Here is a 22,687-nt window from a genome sequence, read left to right as displayed (position 1 = left end):
ACAAATTACATAGACCTAAAACAAATAAATAGATAAGTAAATAAATAAAAGGGAGAAGAATCTTCAACAGAATCCTTTTGTTTGTTTTTTCAAATAGTTTGCAGGAAACTGGGCATAGAGTGCCAACTGCCGCAACAAATCTAGACACCAACAAGCGTTGCCAATGCTGAAGGGAATTTTGCACACACAATTTTCAGACTTAACACTTGGGGGGGGGGGGGGAGGAATAGGGTCCTATACACTGTATTCAACTCTCTACTGGAACTCAAATCTAATTACAAAATGCAACTCCAAACTGTCTTGTGTACATACAAGTAGTATGAACAAAATACAATGATGATTCAATATATATATATTTTTTAAATTTTTCTAACGTTATGAAAGAGCCTCTCATCTCTTTTAGAAGGGAGGGGGAAATAACATTACCCTTAACATAATTATGTCAATAATGAGCCACAGGAATGCATACTTTTCATAAGAAATAAAATTCTGCAGAATGCTGTTTATATTTTCTTTCTGTCATCACCTTGATATGAATATCACAAAGTGTTGTAGTCTTCTTTTCCACCAATAGCAGCACAAGGAGTTAACCAAAACTGTAAAAATTAATAACTTTGTAACAGATTGTCCAATTCTCATCAAACTTAACCCCTTCCATACTGAATTCTGAAATGCCCATAGACTTAATACACAAACCACAAGGTTCCCGTAAAGAATGGGTTAAAAAATGATGTGTCTTACTTTCATTTCTACTTCCACTGAAACATATTTTTGGCAAATTTCCCTACTTATACCATGTACTTGTTAAGGTAAGTGAATCTGACCTGCATGCCATGTTCTCCTGCATCGTACTTGTTTTCCCCGTCCATCGTTTCCGTGGCGATGTAATCCTTGAAGGATTCTAACACTGTCGGGTGACAAGACAGCACGGACACAAAGTTAGGTAATACAAAGTCCAAAGACTAGATTCACTAGTTTTATATTGCAATCAATTGTACTTTACGGACAAAACATTGTAACCTTGTTCGGATGAATCTTAAAATCAGCACCTTTAGGATGATTATCCATCTCATGTACAATCCTCACCACATCATCAAAGTTATTCTTGTCACAATTAATGATGCCAGCTCACGCTATTCTCTCAATGGATGCAAATTTGTCATCTTAAAACAACACCTGAGGGTGACTTTCAGTGAGCGTGATATGATGAAATGCGCTGGCACTCAACAGTACGAGACCTGAAGAACCTGCACTCTTCAGAGATGATGCTGATCTTGGTAACATTCGCTAAATTTATTCACACGCATATTATACAATACAACTGCACAAACCCAGCTTTAGCATTAGTCTTCCTGCAAGTCCTTGCAATGAATGGGAAATGATCGCAGATGACAATCTTAAATTTGGAAAAGAGAACACAAATAGTGATTAGCAAAGGATTAAATTGACTCAATCACAACTATCAGGGGGGGGGGGGGGGGATGTGGAGCTTACCATTCTTCTTCCCTTTGATGTTCAGCTGAATGTCGTAGAATTGCTCTGTCCTCAGCGACTCGTAGTTGACATGTTTGCACTTGATGTAAGACTAGAACGAAGGACAAATGTGAGAGGGAAACCATATTGTCATCCATTACGGTAATGACAATCACTAATCATGCCAGTTATTACAAATTAATGCTACTTTAGTCATGCAATCACAATATTGCTTACAAATACTGTTTGTCTTCATAATCATCTCCCAATAGTTGCAATACTGTTTGTCTTCATAATCACCTCCCAATAGTTGCATTTGAAAATAATATCTACAATGGGAATAATGGAAATGCAGAGATAAGTTTTGACAAGACAATTAACCCACCTCATCTCAGAAATAACATTACTGTGGGTTTTATGTTGTTATCTTTATATCATAACTTTTACAATAAAAAAAAAGTTTGTAGCAGAACATGCACGGCCATGATACTTACAATCATTTTGCCTTCGAAGAGCTTTGGAATGATTCCTTCCACAACTGTTCCTTTCATCTTGCTCTCAATGTTGTCCAGAAGCTGAGGAAAGAGAGGAGGAAAAAGAATGAAGAAACGTCGGAGCATTACACAGATCTGCAAAACGGAGAATCTTTGCCGTTTTAAATCGTTCTTTTCATCTTTCTTTGGTATAATAACTATGCATGAAACAACTACTAACATTCCTTTTGGTGTTTTTTTTTCCTTTCTACCTCTTATTAGCCTACATCACATTACCAACTACAAAACATCACAGACCACAGATTAACTTAGTTAGGCTTTACGCCTTTGAAATAAATGTAAGAATGGTGATGGCTCTGTTCTCCCTTGGCTCATTTCTTCTCCGCTCAGAATATCTTTTAGACTCACCACTCGACAGAGTTCCTGGACATCATGTTGCATGAAAGAATCTAGTGTCTCCCACCTGTGAAGAGAGTGGAGCAAATGAAGATTAATCAAAACACAAAGAACACAGACTAATTCTTACCATTTCATAAACAAACTCACAAACCCTTCACTAATCACCGAATATACATGAACGGGAGGGCCTACGAATGACAAAATGTCAATCACACTTCCAAACTATCAGCAATAGACTGCATTATACCAACCGATGTCTATTAGTCTTGAAGTGCTACAAATAGGTACATTGATATAAACATTTGCCTTAAAAAAAAAAATAGGAATTTTCATTGTATCCCTTACTAAACTACCAACTTACGCTTAAAAAATACAGTATGCCATATACATGTACACGTATTTCACAAGTTGAGTGATATTTGCAAAGATTATCAATACACCAACATTGAAGGGAAATTCTTCCTCCAACACAAATAGAATGTATGTATTGTTTACTGCACTCTTGTTGATTGCACATTCTGACACTATTTTTTGATGATGAATTTAACCACATGTGACAATATCTAACATGCCATTCATGACATTCATTGAATATCATATTTGCAAGTTACATGGCGAATACATTTGCACGTATAAATAGCATTCCCTCTTTTCTGAGAAACAAGTATGAATGCTCCTACTAGATAGGCAAGGTGGCCAGTTGTACTCAAACACTGCCCTCAAGAATGAGACACAAAAGTGACCAACAAGAAGCATCGCTTTGCTGGTACTCTATACATATGAATGATAATCCACTAACACCTGTGTATGGCACTTTGGTCCCTCTGTGATTAGAGAAGACAAGACCAAGTTGGTCTTGTAGGAAAAAATAAATGAATAACTAAATAAATCGCCAAGGCAAATAGCGCTAGGCACATTGCGTATAAATCTCGGCTGGACCCCAGGGCTTACCCAAACGACTTGGTTAGTTTCTTGGTACTGACAGGTTTGTCGCTGTGTTGGAGCTCATAGAATACCCTCTGCAATGCAAGGGGAACGCTTTTTGAGGAGTCGTCACTTTCCGTTGGCATCGAGTACACGGCCTGTCGAGGAGACAGAAACAGATTGTTGCCATGAAATTATAAAATGCTTGCATTCGCAAAAACAGAATCATCGTTCAAAATATCAGTTGTGAAGAAATGAATGGACACTACAACCCTTGTTTTGAAGCTTTACAGCTGAACTGGCCCCCTGTAGCTTTAAAAAATGAAATGAAATTAGAACATACATTGTACCCCTAGTCTGAGGAATTTCTAGCTTTATATTGGCACAGTGTATCATAATGTAAAAAAAGTCTGTAACCAAACATTTATGAACTACATGCCTCCAGTGAATTCTCATAATACGAATAATAGTCGACCACAACTTTGGTGTGCAGTGCACAGTCTGCTTGGATACATCTCTGCATCTGGTCCATGTCGGAAGGCATTAAAAAAATATGTCCACACGTAACGCAACATAGATATGCACACATACATAAATGCACCCATATGTGACCCTGCATCACAAAACCAACAAAAAGTCGCCAAACATGGATTTTTATTTAAGAGCTGATTCGTAAAGAGCAGACTCAAACTTTAAAATGATGTATAACTCAATTCAAATGGACTCTTCTAACCTATCGAATACAGGAAAGAAAGCTCACGCTCTGGAAGAGCGTGAATTGAGAAAAGAGGCTCTTCAATACAGGGTCTATTCAAGTGCTTAATCTTTACACTGTGCTGGCTGTGTAATAAATGGGACGAAAACAGGATGTAAACCACGGGAGCAGCAGCAATGAAGGGATTATCAGATTAAGCTGAAATTGAGCACGTTCTATCAACACATTCTGTCCATGATTAATGCCAAATTTCAAAGCAGTAGCATTATCCTTTCAAAAGTTATTAGAGTTGAAAGTGAAGAGTGTGCAAAGGATTTTCAAGAAATGAAAAGGGGCCTCTAAGACATACCTGATCACACTACCCTACAAAAAAAAAAAGTAGCAGAAAAACTGCTGAAAACACACTTTCTGATTCATTTCATGATCCCAAACTTGGGAATAATGTAGAAGAATAGCTCTTTCAGAAAAAGTGAAAAACTCAAGATTGACTTGGTCGACCTGTTTCATCTTTATTGAGACCATATGTAAAATCAAGGGGTGCGATTTTTTATTAGTTTTGTGATGGACAGTCAAATATATACACTGACACAAACATCATAACTGACACAGATATATCCTCACTACTGCTATTGAAGAACACAATGATGGAGAGAGAAGTTATCTGTTCTATACTGCATCCAAGAATGAATGGGGGGGGGGGGGGGGGGCTAACATACTGCTTGACGTGTATCCATTGTGTGTGTGTGTGTGTGTGTGTGCAGATCTACGTTCATATGCTTTATCATTTTTTCCACTGCCTGACTATTCATATTGTAAGGCATGTGATGAGAAGTTCCTTTGTTGTAGTTCTGTAAAAGTGGACATTTTTTGTGGTGTGAAAATTTTCAACATTTCATGCAAAATGAATCTAAAAGTAGCTAAAAAGCTGCTGAAACAGCTTATCCAATACTGGCAAGCCTATGGATTTAAATTGGAGTCAAAAGGGGCCTGAGCTTTCGATCCTAGCAGAATCTTCATCAGAGGCAAATGACAAACATGTAGGGAAAGCAATCATATATGGACTACACACAACAAGCACAGTCTGAGGAGGGCAAGGGACACACAACAAAGAAAACAAAAGGGGTGGTTTAGCAGTCAAAGTCCTATTCTTTAACCTTCTGTTGTCCCTTATCTTGTTTGATGTTGCCTTGCTATTCATCTTTATCCTTCACAGGTTGCCCCCATGATCCTTGGGATCATCACTGGCCCACCACTGACTTTTGTCTGTTCATCCCCTTGCTTAACTAATCCCCCTTCCTTACCTGTTTGGCTCCTTGCCTTTAACTTCTAACCCACCTCATTTGTTTTCTTTGTTCTGCATCCCTAGCCCTCCCCTGACTGTGCTTCTTGTATGTAATCCTATGTGATTGCTTTCCCCAGATGTTTGTCATTTTGCCTCTAGCCTAGGCCTCTTTGGACTCCAAAAATGAATCTAGCGTGAAAATAAAAGCAAGCAAATTTCTTGTTTGTTATATATAACTAGTTATGACACTTTCTAGTTATAACACTATTTTATGTTTTGATTCTGCAGAATAAAAAAAAACATGAAATTCATCTTGCCTGCCGAACATAAAAAATTTCCGCTTTTACAGTAATATACACATATTTAGGTAAATTCCCTGTGAGAGAGGTTGATGTACAGTACATACATTTCTCAGCTTGTTTGTAAAGAAGAGACACTGCAGTAGAGAGTTCATGTAGCAGGTGGCTCCCTGGTTCTTTAGGCCCACGTATCCTGTCAGCTTCTTGGAATCCCAACTGGAAGGGAGAAGTGGAGATAAGGGAATAGATAAATTCAGTAGATGATTAAAAAAGTACGGAGGGCTATACTATGTCACACTCACACTGGGCCAGTCTATGGTGTAAATTCAATATTCACTGGCCTGCACAGCACTTCAACTGTCACGAACCTTTTATGGTACATGAGAGCATTGGAATCTGGAATTACTGTAGGCAATGACTGGAGAAAGGCAGCGAAAGAAAACAACAAAAACAAAACAAAACAAATCAAAATCCTCATAGAGATCGGTGACTCTTGTTAAAAAAAGAGTCAAATGATGAGAGAAAGAGTGATTTCACCATAAGCATGTGTATAACAGTCACTGATATTGGGGGGGGGGGGGGCAGCTACAAGTAACATAGCTTGCGGGACTACATACAGTAAGTAATTGATAAGCTTTGTGAAAGAGAAAGGTTCACTTCTTTTTCTTTCCGATGACTCTGCTATCAAAATATTAGAACACTGTGTTCCTTTCACATCTTTCTTAGGATAGAAGTGCATATCATTTCACTCAAAGTGGAGAAACTTCGCACATTCATTCAAAGCGTGCACTGCAAACAATCGAAGAGCTGAAGTCAAGCAACACCGTGCTAATGCAGAACTGAGACAATTCATCACATCTTGACGCAGGTTGTCAACGTCTTACACTGATAAAAGCCCATGGAAAAAACTGTTGAAACAGCCGTACATGGGCACAGTGATCTAACTTCATCATTGAGTAATGCTGCTGGCACCTTTTACGACCATGGCATCATGAAATATGGATGTGTGTCATAGACAGAGAGGGGGTCCTTTATACATGCATTCAAGTACCACACTCTGGCATATTGGCGAATATACCTACAGTTGGCACGTTTATCAATACAGCTACAGTACCACTGAGGCAAGGTGTGAACATATAATTGAAATTACAGAATAAGAATAAGACTGTGGATTAATATGGGCCCTACATTCTACGTAAGGCCAAATTTCAAATTGATTATAAAACCAAACAAATTAACAGCTTAAAGTGCCAGGTGCGAAAACCGAAATCTCCTGCTCATCTTTCACACACAGCTCCGGGACTACCAAAATGTTACTTCAATACATTCAAAATTTATGTCACATTTTTTTTTTAACTCTCCCAAGAGTTGTTATTTCTTTCACAGGTTTGCTCTTGTGACTTAAAGGATAGGGGGAGGAAAGGCAAAGCTGATCACACCATCATATCATGTGACCCATTACCTGACACCGTGCGGGGCATCCGCTACTACATGAACCTCAAGAGTGATTGCGTCATCCTTCACGTAGCCCTTCTCTGGGTCCAACAAGTCCTGCCGACAGAAACCATGCAAAGAAAGAGGAGAAAGTAGAACATTGAGGACATACCAGAACCAATTACATTAATCACATGAAGTCGTTTGAACCTCAGTAATCTTGTTTACGACACTATCAGTTATAATAATTCACGAAATTGCTCAAAACGATATGCCTGCACTTCTGGTGGAGAAGTGGGGCATTATCGTAAGACTTGGTGGGCTGTGCGGTCATCTGAAGTAACATGAATTTGGTAAATTAGCAAGTCAATGGGCACGAGCACAGTGGGAAGAGAGAGGTCAGTTCTCAGCCTCAAATCAACAAGGTTGAGCCTCTACCTGGTCAGTACGGGAGTCAGACGTCTGCCAAAACTGTGCAGTCACTAGTGTTGCAGTACGATCTTATTATTACATACATATTCTTAAAGTTTATGCAGTGCCGGATAATGAAGCTACTGTTTTCGCAATGAATTAAGCGAGTCTTTTGTGAATCCGGACTTCCAAACAATTTTTCAGGGGTGGGTAAATTTGTCATCGTGGAGTACAGCCATGGATGGAGAAAACGGGAAGTGTGTGCATCTATTCACACAGTATAGGTGCGCCAAGGCCTACTACTAAATCTGTATCGTCACGCACCTTGTTCATGCACTGTGTTCTCCATACCAGTACATGTACGTTTCAATGTCATATCTATGTCAGGATCAGAGTTAATATTTTTGCGTTGTTAAACTTACAAATAGCACTAGATTTGCAAAATTTGCGAAAATAAAACCCTCGCAAATACATGGCACGTACAGTACAAGATTCTTTACTTCTCTGTCATGAAAGACAATACCAAAATAAGCCTGACTTCATTTTGCATTTTATCAGTATGCCATCATGATTATGCATCCCAGTAGAGAAATTTGCCCTCCTTTTCCACTTGAGATAATTTGTAGCATTGTGAAATCTTTACAAGGAGCAGCCAACGCTTCCCATTTTGCTCTGTAAAAACACCTACATGAACAATCCAAATCAATGGTTTGAAGGTTACAATGCTTTGTAAACTTACACTCCAGGCCATGAAGTGGCTGAACCCCCAGTCATTCTCTTTGCTGTAGAACAGATGAGAAATTTCTGTGGAAAAAAAAGGAAAACAATGAAAATGAAAACATTATGACGGATGGAGAAACATAATACAGACACAAAAATGAACTGGAGGAGAAATGACGGAACAAAAAATGACAGAAATTGATTGCCATAAATAAATTTTAACATGCATGAAACTTTTGTGAATTTCGCAAAGAGCCAAAATTCACGAAAGTAAATTGCATGTGGGCATTGTTGTTTACACAATGCATTGAATGCTAACTGCATTACGTGAAAGTATCACACAGTGAAAAAGGCTGTCGGCTCCAATTCCCGAAAACTTTGTATTGCAAAATGTTTCTGGTTTTACAGTACAAGTGTAGGCCTGGAGGAAATATAAGACTCAGAACTACAAGTGAACACACATCATTCAAAGAAAAATTACTAGTATGCAGAAATGAAATAGCTACTTGTCATCTGAGAAGTAAAAAATGCTGAGAAGTAAAAAATGCAGAGAAATTACATGACAATGTGCCCTTGCGCACTACATGTACACATGTAATTTTTTCTTCCTTTTGTTTTTAAGCTTGTGAATGCAATCTACAATGGCACAGAATCTTGTTGTTGTTGTCTTTCTGCCCTTCTTTGCTCAAATCATCCAGGCTGCAACTGTTATGAGTGTCCGTGGCAGCTGCCAAATGGTCCGTAAAATCTTATATCAGATTCGAAGGGTAAGCACCTCTAATGGTAATGGCAAATTTCAGCTGAGGACTCTGACATTGGGAATGCATACCGTGCTTTAGCATGTACCACGTTATTGGCAAGTTCTTGGCACCGCAGTGCGTGCGCAATGTGTGGGGCTGCCTGCTGTGGATGCAGCCATCCAAGACCCAAATGACAATATCAGAACTTTTCCAGAAGATGGAACAGACAGAAGGGAGCACCACTCATTTTCCGATTTACCAACTTTCCTCCCAAATACCAAGACTCTACAGTCCATTTTTGTTCAACTGACAGTTGCAATTCATGCATCTAGATGATCCATGAATTTCATTGTCATACTTTTAGAACCACAAAAACACACAAAATGGGGGGGGGGAGGTGGTAATGAGCTCAACAGAGACAACAGTACATGAATAAATCAGTGGAATGCTTCTTGATCAATCCCTCATATCATATCCGCATTCTGCAATACATGCATTTGTTCCTTCAGAGATCAATATATGGGTCCATATACTAAATACTTAAATTACTCATTCACAGATGATTAAGATTTTGACATAATTGATTACATGAGGTTTTACGACCATCTTCACAGGAGTTCAATATGACACTATTGCAATCACCAATGAAATTTGACAAATAAAGGTATATTTTTCTAACAGAATAACTGGAGAAATTCCAGAATTGATCTTGATCAGTCAATCTTAATGTCCTTAAAAAAAAAGAAAGAAACACTTGAAACATTTCTGGTTAAACAAGTTTGATGGAATGATGAATTTAAGATTATTTCACTGATTAACAACATATATTCACTACATGTACAATGCAATCAAACACAGACACATATGAAACAACATTTTTTTTTTTTTTTGGGGGGGGGGGGTTGGGATACCTCTTGAAAAAAAAGAAGAATGTATGGGCTTTAAAACTAAAACACAACAAACCAAACCAAACATAACCTGATCTATAATTTACCAACACAGAGAAAAATGAGCTGTTATTAATGCCAACTGTCTTCTTAATTCCTTTCCTTACACTCTACTCTCTCTTTTTTCCCCCCTGCTTGTAATGAATATGGAATGAGAGAGCGTCAACTCCACTAATGACATCGGCTTTTGTTCACACCTCATTGCCCAAATGGGCCTACATACAGCCTCCAGTCACAGCAGCCACAGAGCCAGTCAATCTAGTTCCGCATTTAATTAACCATTATCGACACCACTCTCAGATTTGGACAGATCTGCAATGCTTGTCTGGCGGCAACTTGGCATGGCTACAGCACGGACACCATGCAGTCAGCATCTCATCTTTCAGATCACATTTTTTGCCAAGCGAATGCACACTGCAATGGAATCATCAGCACGCAGACGAGAGACCCTTAAGCCCCGGTCACACAGCGCTTTACGGCTTAATCATGGCCAAAACCCGTCTAAAAGTGGTCTCCCGTGAAGCAGACGATGTTGTTTGCATTGATGTCAAGTTTAAGATGAGCTACGGTCGATTTATAGACGTGGCAGGACGCAGGGAAAAATCAGAACGGCGTCGGACACGGTAAAAAGTTTTGAACTGCTCAAAATTTTACTCCGCTGACAACCACGGGTGGCACACGTGATAAAGACGTGCAACACACGTGAAACACATGTGATAATCCATGTTCTGGCAGTGATTGAAACTTGGGGAGACGCGGTAAGACGCGAAAATTTAGCGGGCAGAGCACTGTCATCTGACGTGTGTTACGCGTTGGTATCACTGGAAAAAGCGTGTGTTTAGCGGCTTGTCACTGACAATTGATTTTCCCCGTACATACATGTGGCTGGACGTGGTAAGTCATGCTTAGGCAGTGCTTCAGAAGTGGAACAGCCGGCAACGGCAGTACCCCGTACACAGCACGGTCAAACCAAAATTGACCAAAAAATTACCACTTACGACCATGTCCACTAGATTTTCATAACTTTTTGTACGTGATTTAGACGTTGAGTGCTGTGTGACCGGGGTATAAGAGAGGGTTTGAGAATGCACTATTTGATTTTGATATCAATGTGGAAATGCATAAAATGACTATTGAAGAGCAGATCTGATCCACTAAAGCACCGTCACACACACACACACACACACACACACACACACACACACACACACACACACATACACACACACACATGATTGGACTCACTTTTGACGTGGGGAGATCCCCCATGTTGGTTCAGCAGCTTCAGTTCTGCAGTGGCTTGGCAGGACCATGTTCTTTGAACGCAGAGAGGAAGGAAACATAGAAATGACAAGCACTAGAACAACTCGAGAGACAAGTCAGAAAATCCATTTCCAAATCTCAGAAAATAGCTACAATGTAATGGAAATGTGGCTTGACTACAGAGTTAAATCTGAGCATAATGCATCTGTGGGGTTGATGAGGAAGATTATAATATAATTCATCAATTAGTCCAATTTATACTCAGTTTATATTGGAACATGAACATGAACATGAACATGAACATAAAGATGCTATTTACCTGGTTGGTTGGGTTTACAGAGCAATTCCAGTGATGTGAAAAGCAGTAGGAACAGTCTCCATTCATTACGATTTTGTCAAATTTCTTATGAAACCCCCCCCCCCCCAACTTTCCAACAGTATCTCAGATAAAGACGGATGATATCACCTGAACCTTACTACTATGCATTTCTCTTGTTTTTCCCCTTCAGACACAGTCAAGGATAAAACAAAAATCATACCAGTTCTTATCTCCCACAGACATTATGAGAAAACTTCAAAATGTTAATCTCATGCAAAGAGAAAAATTTCTGTGCAATCACTTCTTCTTTGTGTGTGTGCTTAATGCAATAATTCTGCACTTGTGTGCCCACAGTTTTCACTGACACTGTCATATGAATAACATGAATTTATGCAAGTGTGAGAGCATATAGTTGATATGGCATTTGCAGATTTTTATTTTCTGCACTAATATCACAGATAAATTGCTATCACACGCAAAAGCTAAACTTACTGGGAATCCGAATCGGCATTGCACTGTAAGAAGAAGCCAAGACTTCGCGAGCTGCGCTCAGCACTGTTATGACTCGTCCTGGGCATTGCCATGATTTTCCTGCATAAGCAAAGCAAGGGAATTGCACTCGATGATGTTACTTCAATTCGCATTACCAAAAAAACCCAATTTGCATAGGGTTTGAATAGATAATTGTATCTACAAATGTATGTGATTAATCAACAGTTCACAGAATGTAAACAAGATGAAGCAAGATAAACATCCGTTCACACAGTTTCTTTCAAAAGTTTTCTGCAGAGTTAATTACACACCTATATTCATCAAATTCCTGGAATACATTGTACAATGTTGCAACTGGAATTGTGACATAAAAGAACACTCAAATTTTTTGAAAGAACAAGGAAACCACAAAAATTTCTGCTTTTCATTCAAAATGTCCCATTGTATGTGTAAACTTGATACCGTACACTGAAAATATAATGCACTTTGAGACAGGTTTATCATTATTCATACGTACAATACGTACATCTATTCTCGGATGATTGCACTACAGCTGACTGAAGTGCAAAAAAACAAACAAACAAACAAACTAGTTTCTGTTGGAACAAAACTGTTATACCCTGATTGAATAAGCTATTCATTCTCTTAAAGGACAAGTTCACCTTCATATACATGTGGATTGAGTGAATGCAACAATATCAGTAGAACACATCAGTGAAAGTTTGGGGAATATCGGACAATCCGTTCAAAAGTTATGAATTTTTACAGTATCTGCGCAGTTACTGCTGGACGAGAAGATTACTACAGTGTATGATGTCATATGCGTACAAAGACATAAAGAAAATAAAAAGAGAATTTCACAAAATTTTACTTTTTGAAAAAAGGGTACATTTCCTCAACTTGTCACAGATGTATGTTAAGGGTAATACTATTCCCCTTGCCTTCTGAAAGAGGGAAGTCAAAAGACCATTTATCAAACGAGGAAAGAGAAAATATGTTGAATTTTCTTTATATTTTCTTTATATCGTTGTACTCATGTGACATCACAAGCTATAGTAGTCTTCTCATCCAGCCTTCAGTGAGCAGAAACTTCAAAAGTTCATAACTCTAGAAAAGATTGTCTGATTTCCTCAAACTTTCACTGATGTGTTTTACTAATATTGCCGTATTCACTCAACCCACATGTCTGTGAAGGTGAACTTGTCCTTTAATGAAAAGAAGAAAAAAGACTATATACTGTAAACATACTCTGCTGGGACAAATGTAATGAATAATAAGTGTACTGCACAATCAGTAATTAATGTAAAACTGCTATCAATCTTAGAATCATTTGCAAATCTGTCACACAAAATCTTAATATTTTGTTAAAGAAAAACGTTTGCAAAGATTACAATCAAATTCAATTTTCTTTGAACACAAACAATGCACATGAAGAACCAGCACAAGTACATCTTGGCTTTCACAGAGACTCCAACCCCAAGCACCTTCTGATCTGGAGATTCTCCCGCCCGAAACCCCTAGCAAACGGGAGACTCCAAGTTCATGTGTGCGAAGTTCCCAGGGTTCTAGATGCTCTCTGGTGCTATCTAAGGCTTATTTTTTCAACATACGATAGCAATAAGTAAGAAATCCTTTCCAACAGGAGACACGGAGCCAGGGCGGGAGAAATTAAATCTCAAGCGGGAGAACGGGAGATTTTGCAAAAATGGGTTTTCGGCCGGAGATCTCCCGTCGAAAACGGGAGAGTTGAAGTCTCTGCTTTCAAAATATTTGGAATCCTGTGTTGGGCATGTGTTTGGCACCAATATTATCAAATACACAAGTGTACTTCACACTGATTCAATGATACACAAAACCACTGTAAAGTACATCATTATCCAGTCACATACAGTACGTACACCTTGTATCTTCAATGTAAGCTGAAAATCTTGCTGTGCTAGTTTGGACTGCATTTGGTGGTTTCATGTCATATCAACATATTACTAAGTATATCACTTTGAGCAGGAGCTACTTATTGATTCCAGTCATGGAGCAAATTTTGAGCATTAAGTCTTTTCAGTGCACAAAGTCCATATAGCCATGGAGAAGAGTATAAATGGATACTTTTAGCACAATGCTTGGGCTTTACAGTTTTATTGAACAAGAGAGAGAGAGACCAAACAAAACAAAAAGCATCAGTGTTTGAATCAAATCCCTCAGATCCCATTAGCCAGTTGAAATGTAAAGATGCTCCTCATAATGTATGATTTTTACATGAATTGCAGACTCTGTTCCAAGTACACTTGTACATGAATTGTAAATGACATACATTGTGCAATGGCACAGGGGATGGTACGATGTGAACTGTTTTATACTTTCATTGATCAAATCCCTTGGCATAGGAAGGACAGGGATAGAAGAACAGACAAAAGAGAAAAAAGAAAGGGAGATAAAAACAGACAGATAGAGGAAGAGAGAGAGAGAGAGGAGAGAGAAGAGCAAAAGCGAAGGAGAGAGCTCTCTCTACAGGTACTTCCATCTACACCAGATGAACATGCTTCGATTGCAATATTCACTGCAGTGGCTCTCATGGATGCTATCACTGTGCTCTTTGACAACAAAAAAAAAAAAAAAGAAGAAAAAAAAAAAGCAGAGGTCCAGCAAATCCTATTCATGGACTAGCCCCCTCCCCCTTCAATTTTTATTGCATTTACATGCAATAGGTAATCTACGCTTTTAGAATTACGTGATACCACTATGTAAAAGGCATAATGAGTATTTATCAATATTCATTTAACAAATATTGTTTACATTCGAAAAGCAAATTACCATACACATACACACAATAATAATCATGGTATTTTATAAAGAAATCAAATTTGTCGTGAGTGTTAATGATCCATAAAGTCAAGATGGGACTCCCTTTCCCCATTTTCTAGTCGTCCCACCCCCAAAAGATGATCTAAAATGGCCTACATGTTCCAAAAGGGCAAATAATGACAAAACACATAACCTGTTAAATGATGAATCTTAATAGTGGGAGCAAGCTCATAACTCATAAGCACATGAACTCACTCAACGCTAAACATCTCAGATCTCGTCTAAGACATGGATGTCGATTCCAGCAGAGGTACCCCTCCCCCCCCCCCCTTATTTTCAATGTTACTGGTCTCAAAGCTATGAATTCGCTCTCAAACAAGAACATAGTTTGAGCCTTCATACTTCCGAGAACATTTCACTTGCAAATTACAACATTAACAATCACTATATACAGTGCATGCATGATTTCTGGTCAAAGCACATCTGGCAGCATGGCACACATAAAGAAAATAAATCAAATAATCTGAAGCTATCTAGAATATACAGGCAGCACTCTTGAACGTGCCTAAAATAGGAGAGCAAGGAGCCTACAGACAGTCGCAAAAAAAAAAAAGAAGGAAAGTCTGCCATTTTCTGATCTAGAAACACAGAATGCCAAAACAACAGAAATGAGCGGCCACTTATTGTATATGACTGCATATGTCAAGGAAAAGCACCAGACCAGGGAGAGGCTTGATGAGCAAAGGCATCCAAAGGTAAAATTGAAGGAAACCATTCAGAGCTGTACGATTACCTCATAACTTAAAGCCACTGTTTACCATTGAGAGCAGTGATCAACAAAATGTATGAGTTATCACATTTGATGCATACAACACTTCAGTTGTATCACCACACATACTACCACAGATAAAAAATTTTGCAATAAAGCCACAAATATAAGGACATGTCACTTATTTTCTCAATAAACCATAACTGTAGACAGTTTATTCTAGAAATGATTATAATCAAACTAATGTTCATATTTTGTATATCTAACAATACTTAACATTGATTATATTGATTAACATTTTTTACAATGGTTGTTTCTATCCCTAACTCACATTTTAGAACTACAGATTTGTACTTATGATGCAATAAAGCTTGTACTAAAAAAAAAAAAAAAAATCTGCAAATGGTAAGTAGTAGTTTGACCCTTAACATTACCATTGGCAACTTGTTTTTATGCAATCTCAATGGCACTTTACAGTGGTGGATTTGAGATGATTAATCTGTTCTGTGAGAGGGACTTTGGAGAGTGTGTGCAACTCTATGGGGGTCTCTGTGCCAATCAACACTCAAAACACATAAGGATTGTGGAAAGTCTGATTATGGAGGGGACTGCCTACATGTACATCGCAGTATTTAATTATACAAGAGTGCTTGCCTGATTTTTCTCCTGTCAAAAAAAATAATAAAATATATTATATAAGAGAAATGACTATGTCTTGCTTCCCCCACTGGTGGCTTGACTCTTGGCTGCTTTTACACTGTTCAAGAAATGTAATTGCAATGCTGAATCACAATTGCGATATAGAATTTCTGTCCATACACATGACCACGGAAGGCTTCACGGATTCTGCAAATTGGAATCTTAACCCGTTCCTCCCAAAATTCTCTGGAAGCCTCCAGTGCCACCAAACGAGATTCTTTTTGCAGGCCGACAACCACATGCTACTACAAGTGGGGAGGTCTTAAAGGTAGGGGATACCTTTTACAGAACTCCCAAAATGCAGCAAAACATTACATATATGAACCTCAGGGGACTTGTTTAGGCCACTGCTTAGAAATTTGAAAGTCAACAGTTATCTACAATTTGAATAATGCACAAAACTCAACTACTCAGTAGTTCTGTGTGTCAGCCACACCTAAGCCTTTTTGTTGCAGTCTTCTGTATTTTTTATCTATAAACACAGATCTAAAAGTATAAGAGCTGATGTAATAACATATAGAGTGTGTGGCAAGAATGTATATATAGAAATGTTTGTAAGTTTTGATGAACTTTCTTCACAAAATATGATGATGGACACACATGCAGTGCATGGGTCTGCAAAGGTAGCCTAGTAATGTACTGGAATTTACGGTGAGCCCCGAAAAAAATTCAATTCAAAATCTAACGGTCAATAAAAATGTACTAAACGTTACCTTCCACTTTCAATACTTTATGGGAGTTTCTAAAATGATACTCTCTTCAACATACCACTGTGTTTATACAACTCTTCATTTAAGGCATGCAAATGGGATTCCCTACCTTTAACGGAGACTAGGCAAACACACAAGAGGTGCTTGCAAATGCATGAGTTCATGTTATCAGCCATACATACTGTACATGCACAGTACATGTAGTTTCAATGTGCTGGTGGCAGAGCCGCTGCCCAGCAGGCAGATGGTGACAGCTTTAAGTCCTGGCAAACAATATTCTCTGCTCACAAATATTAAGAATAATCAAGCATCCCCTACTTACTATGGGAAAACACTTTGGTTGATATTTGCCAGACAGTAATATATCATTAGTTACCCCCTGCTTGTTCACGAAATACGGGCAAATACCTACGGTCTGGAGCCATATTCCATGAGGCCGGATATGGCACCAGACCGTAGATATTTCCCGTATTTCGTAAGAACAAGCAGGGGTTAACGATTTTATCTTTTTAAGCATAGATCTGGCCTTTGCTGTATTTTTGGGCGTTGTGCTAACCTTCTTCTTGCTGATTTCCTCTCCTGAATGATGTTGAAATCGCCAGCTGTCAGCCATGTTGACTTACATCTCGTGAGCTAATTATGCGTGCATACGAACACGCGCAGCTAGCTGCGTAATATCATGACGTCATATCACGGAATACGGAAAATATTCAGTGGCGGATTAAGAGCATGCGCACAATATGACCTTATTCACAGAATATGGGAAATATTCAGTGGTTGGTCTGAGTAACACAGGTAATACGGGATTTTATCAATTACGTGATTGGCCAATGAGATTACAGAATTCACGATCACTAAAAGATAATACGAAATATTCCTATTGCACACTACGAAGCTCACACTCAAATCTCAACACGAAGAATGACTCATGTCATACAATTTGATATCTACGTCAAAGCTCTCCCATGATGCTACAACATTGTTAACGATCATAAAGAATGACCGCATTGATTGCCCACATTTGAGGTACAGCAACCAAGACCAAGCATAACCATGGGTGCTGTATACATCAGTGGATTTCCTCTGGTGAAAAACATACGGTACCATTACTAGCACTGTGCAAAGTCTGTGGGGTTGCTGCTGGCTCTACAGTCTTCTACATGTGTGACAATAACATACAAGCATTTGTACATTCTGTATGGTAAACAGCATCGATGTGGCTACTCCGTTGTACACACTGTTATAAATAGCTTGCCTTGAAGATTGAGGATATCATTTATGAAGTTACATTATGTTCGTTGTATCTAATACTTAAAGAAATAAATGACAACTAGGTATTGCTAAGTACTCTTGATAGGAAAGGATGACCTAAAATAGTAATAAAAACTTATTTTTCCTGCTTCAAAAGAGCCATATCTATGTACAAGCCTATCTACATCAAATTGTCTATATCACAAGCATTTACATTGTAATCCTGCTGCTCTATCTTCATTAAAATGCATGTGAAAGTTCTTGTCTACACTACATGCATTGAATGCTAGAGGCAACTCGCGAAAATTTCATGCCGCAAAAAAGGCCATAGGCTCCAGTTTGCGAAAATTTCATGCTGCGAAAATATCCTGTTTTACAGTATTTATCAAGAAAATAAGTGTGATTTTCTGCATGCACGTATGGGTAGAAATGAACTGCTTGGCAGATGTCAGAGTGCTTTTGTAAGTTTTGATCTTGGTTTTTTGTGGGGTTTTTTCTGGCCTTGTATCTTATACACAAAGGCTCACTGTTATCACATTGTCCCCCAATACATACATGTAATATACACACACATGCACAGTATGTATGTACATGTACATTGTATACAATCACTGATGATATTCAAGCTACTGGATGATGCTACCCAGTTTGACGTAAATTATTCAGGGATGTGGAAAGGCTCTCCAAGCAAGTCCTGAAATTCTAACTGGATAGCTGTACACGTTAATTTCAAATTGGCTACTGTCTACATTGCATGCAGGGATGGAATAGGTGTATGTGAGGGTCATATCAAATGATGCATCCAATGTGTCACACAGCAGAAATCATGCACATCCACTGTGGTGTATTAATTATGTTGCACTGCCATTCAAATTTTATCAACAACAGATGATTTTGATTTCTTTTTTTTTTCAAGCAAGGTATATTACATTATAGAAGCGGGCTACACATCTACATGTAGTTACAACATCCATGAACTCATATGCAGCAAAGGAATTCCATTGAAATACATGTACATCATACAGTACATTACTATGAGTATCAGATGAGTGACTATATTTGATAAAATATGTACGTACACCATGTATAACATGTACGCCAGAGAGAAATGCCAAGGTACTTTATTCTTGCCAATCCAATGAAGATCAACATCAAAATTTTGATACACTGTGTATGTTCACCAATTTGATCTTTCATACCATGATTGCCTTCTCAATATTTGCAAGGGCAACGAAACAATGTGATCAAAAGGTAGGCATAAAAGGGTGGAAATGACAATGTAATGTTACGAACTATGCTCAGTATAATGGATAAGAATAGCTCAGTACATACCATCTGGAGACAGGATAATGGCTGAAAAATACTGTACGGCAAGATATTTTCACGGCAAGATATTTTCACGGCATGAAATTTTCACCAATTGCCACTGGCATTCAATGCATATAGTGTAAACATGAACTCTCACATCTGCATTTTAATATCATGAATCTTGGCTCTCGTGAAATTAACAATATCAAACTGCACATGAACTTTTGGGTTTCACAGTTAAAGAACAGCCCAAATGAGACAGATAGAGAGGAAATGTAAAACAACAAAAGAAAACAGGAGAGAAAGACGGAGACAGAAGCTCAGAAAATTATCTATATTGAGTCAAAGCAGCAGTCCTCCTTTAATAACTTAAATGTTTTATGTGGCTGTTTGAGTTATCCTCATCTCACAACAAGCACCAGTTGTACATCCTATTATTATTGTATTCTTTCAAATTACAATGCACATGTATGCTACATGAAAGTACACACATGCACTCTCAAATGAACTGTACTACAATAAATATGACTATCATTATACAGAATGATGACTTCATGGACCTAGTCTCATTTCAGACTGAGCATTGAGAAATCGCTTGATAGAACATGTGATCAAGTTTAAGGTCTCACCACAGCGACACAATTGGAGCACAAACTCGCCATTGGCATGACAGCTGCCTACAGTAAGCCCCATTATTGAGGAACAGATGCCAAGAGACAGATCATGTAAAATGCATCAGGCAGATCCCCTACAAGTACCATGGACCTACAAGTACTGTACATAATGTACATGTATGTACTCATGATTGAATTGACTAGTGCTACAGTAAGAACATTATCTGCAGAATGGAGGATGTGTTTATGCATGTATTCATACATGTGTATACATCTGAGTTGCTTTACAAGCATGTGTCCGTGTGACATGACGTGTCAAGTATGTTGAGTAAAGGCGGACTGGCAGCATTTCCAATACCATTCTTCCAAAATCTAGTTCGTACAATGTACTTCCCAACATGGGGATAATTTTCTCCATACCATAACATGCCAATGAAACACATTAAACAACAGATCATACATTGGTTCATCTTGGTAAACACACTACACTGATATTCAAACTACGTATTACAGCTAGAACTGTTTTCTTGTATATTCCTGTTGGATGAAGACTAATTATGCATGTCTTCCAAAAGGAAATATGGTAATGAAAGAGCATGACATACATGTACAAACTGCTCACTCAACAAGCAGGGGTCTGCATGTCAAGCTATACTGCATCAACCCAGCATCAACCCTGATATTCCATGAGCTCTGTGATTTACATCTCTGTCATTGTGCCAATGCATTCTGACTACAGTTACAAGGCAGGGTGCTAAATAAACGCTTGCCCGATTGCCTGGGGCTGGTGAAAATCAAAGTCGGGCAAGTGTTTGGAACAATGAGAAGAAATGCTTGCCCGAAGTGGGCAAGTAAAAAATTGTGAAGCTACCCTTTTTTCACTATTCCCCCTTCAAACCCACAAAAGCAACCACACGGAAGCCCAAAGAAAATGACTATTCAGTGATGCAGTATACTTTGATTTCAGTCAAGCAAATTTTCAATACTTACATGAAGAAGCCCCAATGCAATACAGGAACCAACACTCGATCAAACCAAGTTTGTTACTCCAATGTGTTTATGTGTGTTAATCAACGAGTGCTCTTTATTCAGATGATTGTGTTTTACAAAGCCCTTGACTTACAAGTGATACCAGTATATTTTTGGACTTTTTTTTTGGGGGGGGGGGGGAGCAAGTAAAATTCATATTAGGGCAAGTGTTCTGCAACAATTTGAAAATCTGCTTGCCTGACTGGGCAAGTGGTAAAAAAAAAAAATTATGTAGCATCCTGCAGGTGCTATGAATAATACTCTCTATATGAGATGACACAAAGCAATACTTACTAGCATGTGTGCACTGGTGCTGTCACCTGTTACCATCATTATGTCACAAATGAACAATTATGGGTTTTGTTGTTGTTGTTGTTGTTGTTTTTTCAAACTGTATTTGGGCGATCATTCATAAAAGACCTTGTTGATAATGCAAAATGAGTCCCATTCGTATAAATGGTGAATACCGCAGTATTTCATAATGTCAACACAAATATACCATGGTATTTACGGTGGACTGGTACATACATGTGTAATTCAAACTTCTTGTGAAATACGTATGCGAGCTTTGAGTGTGAATTGTGTCACGAAATACCACCCATTCCTCATATGACCTGACATACTTCCTATTTCTCCTCGTAAGAGAACCAACTATGCAGGGAGATGTACTTTCGGGCCAGAAATACCGCGATATTTTGTTAATGAGAAAGGTTGGCCTACCAACTGAAATACCACAATATCCATTTACCATTGTATTTCACAAATATACTACAAGTGACAACAAATTACTGTGGTACTTAATACCCCAGCAATTCTGAAGTGATTGTCACTTTGTCCATATGCCACACTAAAGCAAAAGTGGCCATCCGTTGACCACACTATGTGCGATGTACCACATCCAAAAACAGGTATGCAATGATGTCACTCAGAAACTGAAGTCCGAAGTGCAGAGCAAAATAAATCATGCAGGAACATGTGTACGATCTATGCATTGTGTCACTGTGTGTGTGTGTGTGTGTGTGTGTGTGTGTGTGTGTGTGTGTACACATCTTCTACATGTTTGCAGAGTTGGGCAACAACTATCAAACATGTCATCACAGGATAAGGTTTTTCAGTTCATTGCCACATCTGTCAAAAAAAAAAGAAAGAAAAAGGACAAGGTACCAGCCCCAATTTACTATAGTACATCATTGTAGGGTCTGAAAAAGCATTGCCTCATCTTTCTCTGAAAACGTATCTTATGTGGTACACATAGAATTATTATGAACAAATATTCCCATTTTCATGGTACCTTCGTATCTTCAGTAACCGGAATACAGCTGTACCTTAGTGACAGAACATGTCTAAAGAGGCTCTCGTCAAATTCTGCTTTTAAAGGTGCATGGTCCCGGTGTTTTAGTCATATGCGTACGCGGGCGCACGGCGCAAGTTTCCTATAGAGACCTACGCTATCGACTCCTCTTTAGCGCTTACGCTTTGGCCCACTTCCCGGAGTCCGAAGAAGTCCGATCCACTGTAGTCAGTGGTCCGATCACAGTTCGGCTCATGATTCGGCTGAGGGGGATGACAGCTTTAGCAAACTCCTTTTGTGATGTC

The 22,687-nt window shown here is 38.6% G+C and overlaps 1 protein-coding gene across 2 annotated transcripts in view; it reads right to left on the bottom strand.

Moving 5' to 3' along the window:
• Positions 1-22,687, bottom strand: part of LOC139742862 (ubiquitin carboxyl-terminal hydrolase 7-like) — a 61,788-nt gene that overhangs the window by 23,263 nt on the left and 15,838 nt on the right. For both annotated transcript variants that reach the window (XM_071653375.1, XM_071653376.1), the window contains exons 4-13: positions 11,913-12,011; positions 11,084-11,154; positions 8,171-8,235; positions 7,049-7,137; positions 5,694-5,802; positions 3,318-3,448; positions 2,376-2,430; positions 1,968-2,048; positions 1,495-1,585; positions 825-907 (exon numbers count right to left, since the gene is read on the bottom strand). In XM_071653375.1, the coding sequence (XP_071509476.1) occupies positions 825-907; positions 1,495-1,585; positions 1,968-2,048; positions 2,376-2,430; positions 3,318-3,448; positions 5,694-5,802; positions 7,049-7,137; positions 8,171-8,235; positions 11,084-11,154; positions 11,913-12,011 (874 nt within the window). The remainder of the gene's footprint in view (positions 1-824; positions 908-1,494; positions 1,586-1,967; positions 2,049-2,375; positions 2,431-3,317; positions 3,449-5,693; positions 5,803-7,048; positions 7,138-8,170; positions 8,236-11,083; positions 11,155-11,912; positions 12,012-22,687) is intronic.

Source organism: Diadema antillarum, unplaced genomic scaffold, assembly GCF_040938485.1.
Source record: "Diadema antillarum isolate AM-2024a unplaced genomic scaffold, OU_Dant_1.0 seq00001028_RagTag, whole genome shotgun sequence".
Lineage (NCBI taxonomy): Eukaryota > Metazoa > Echinodermata > Echinoidea > Diadematoida > Diadematidae > Diadema > Diadema antillarum.
This window is presented reverse-complemented; position numbering and strand designations above follow the sequence as displayed.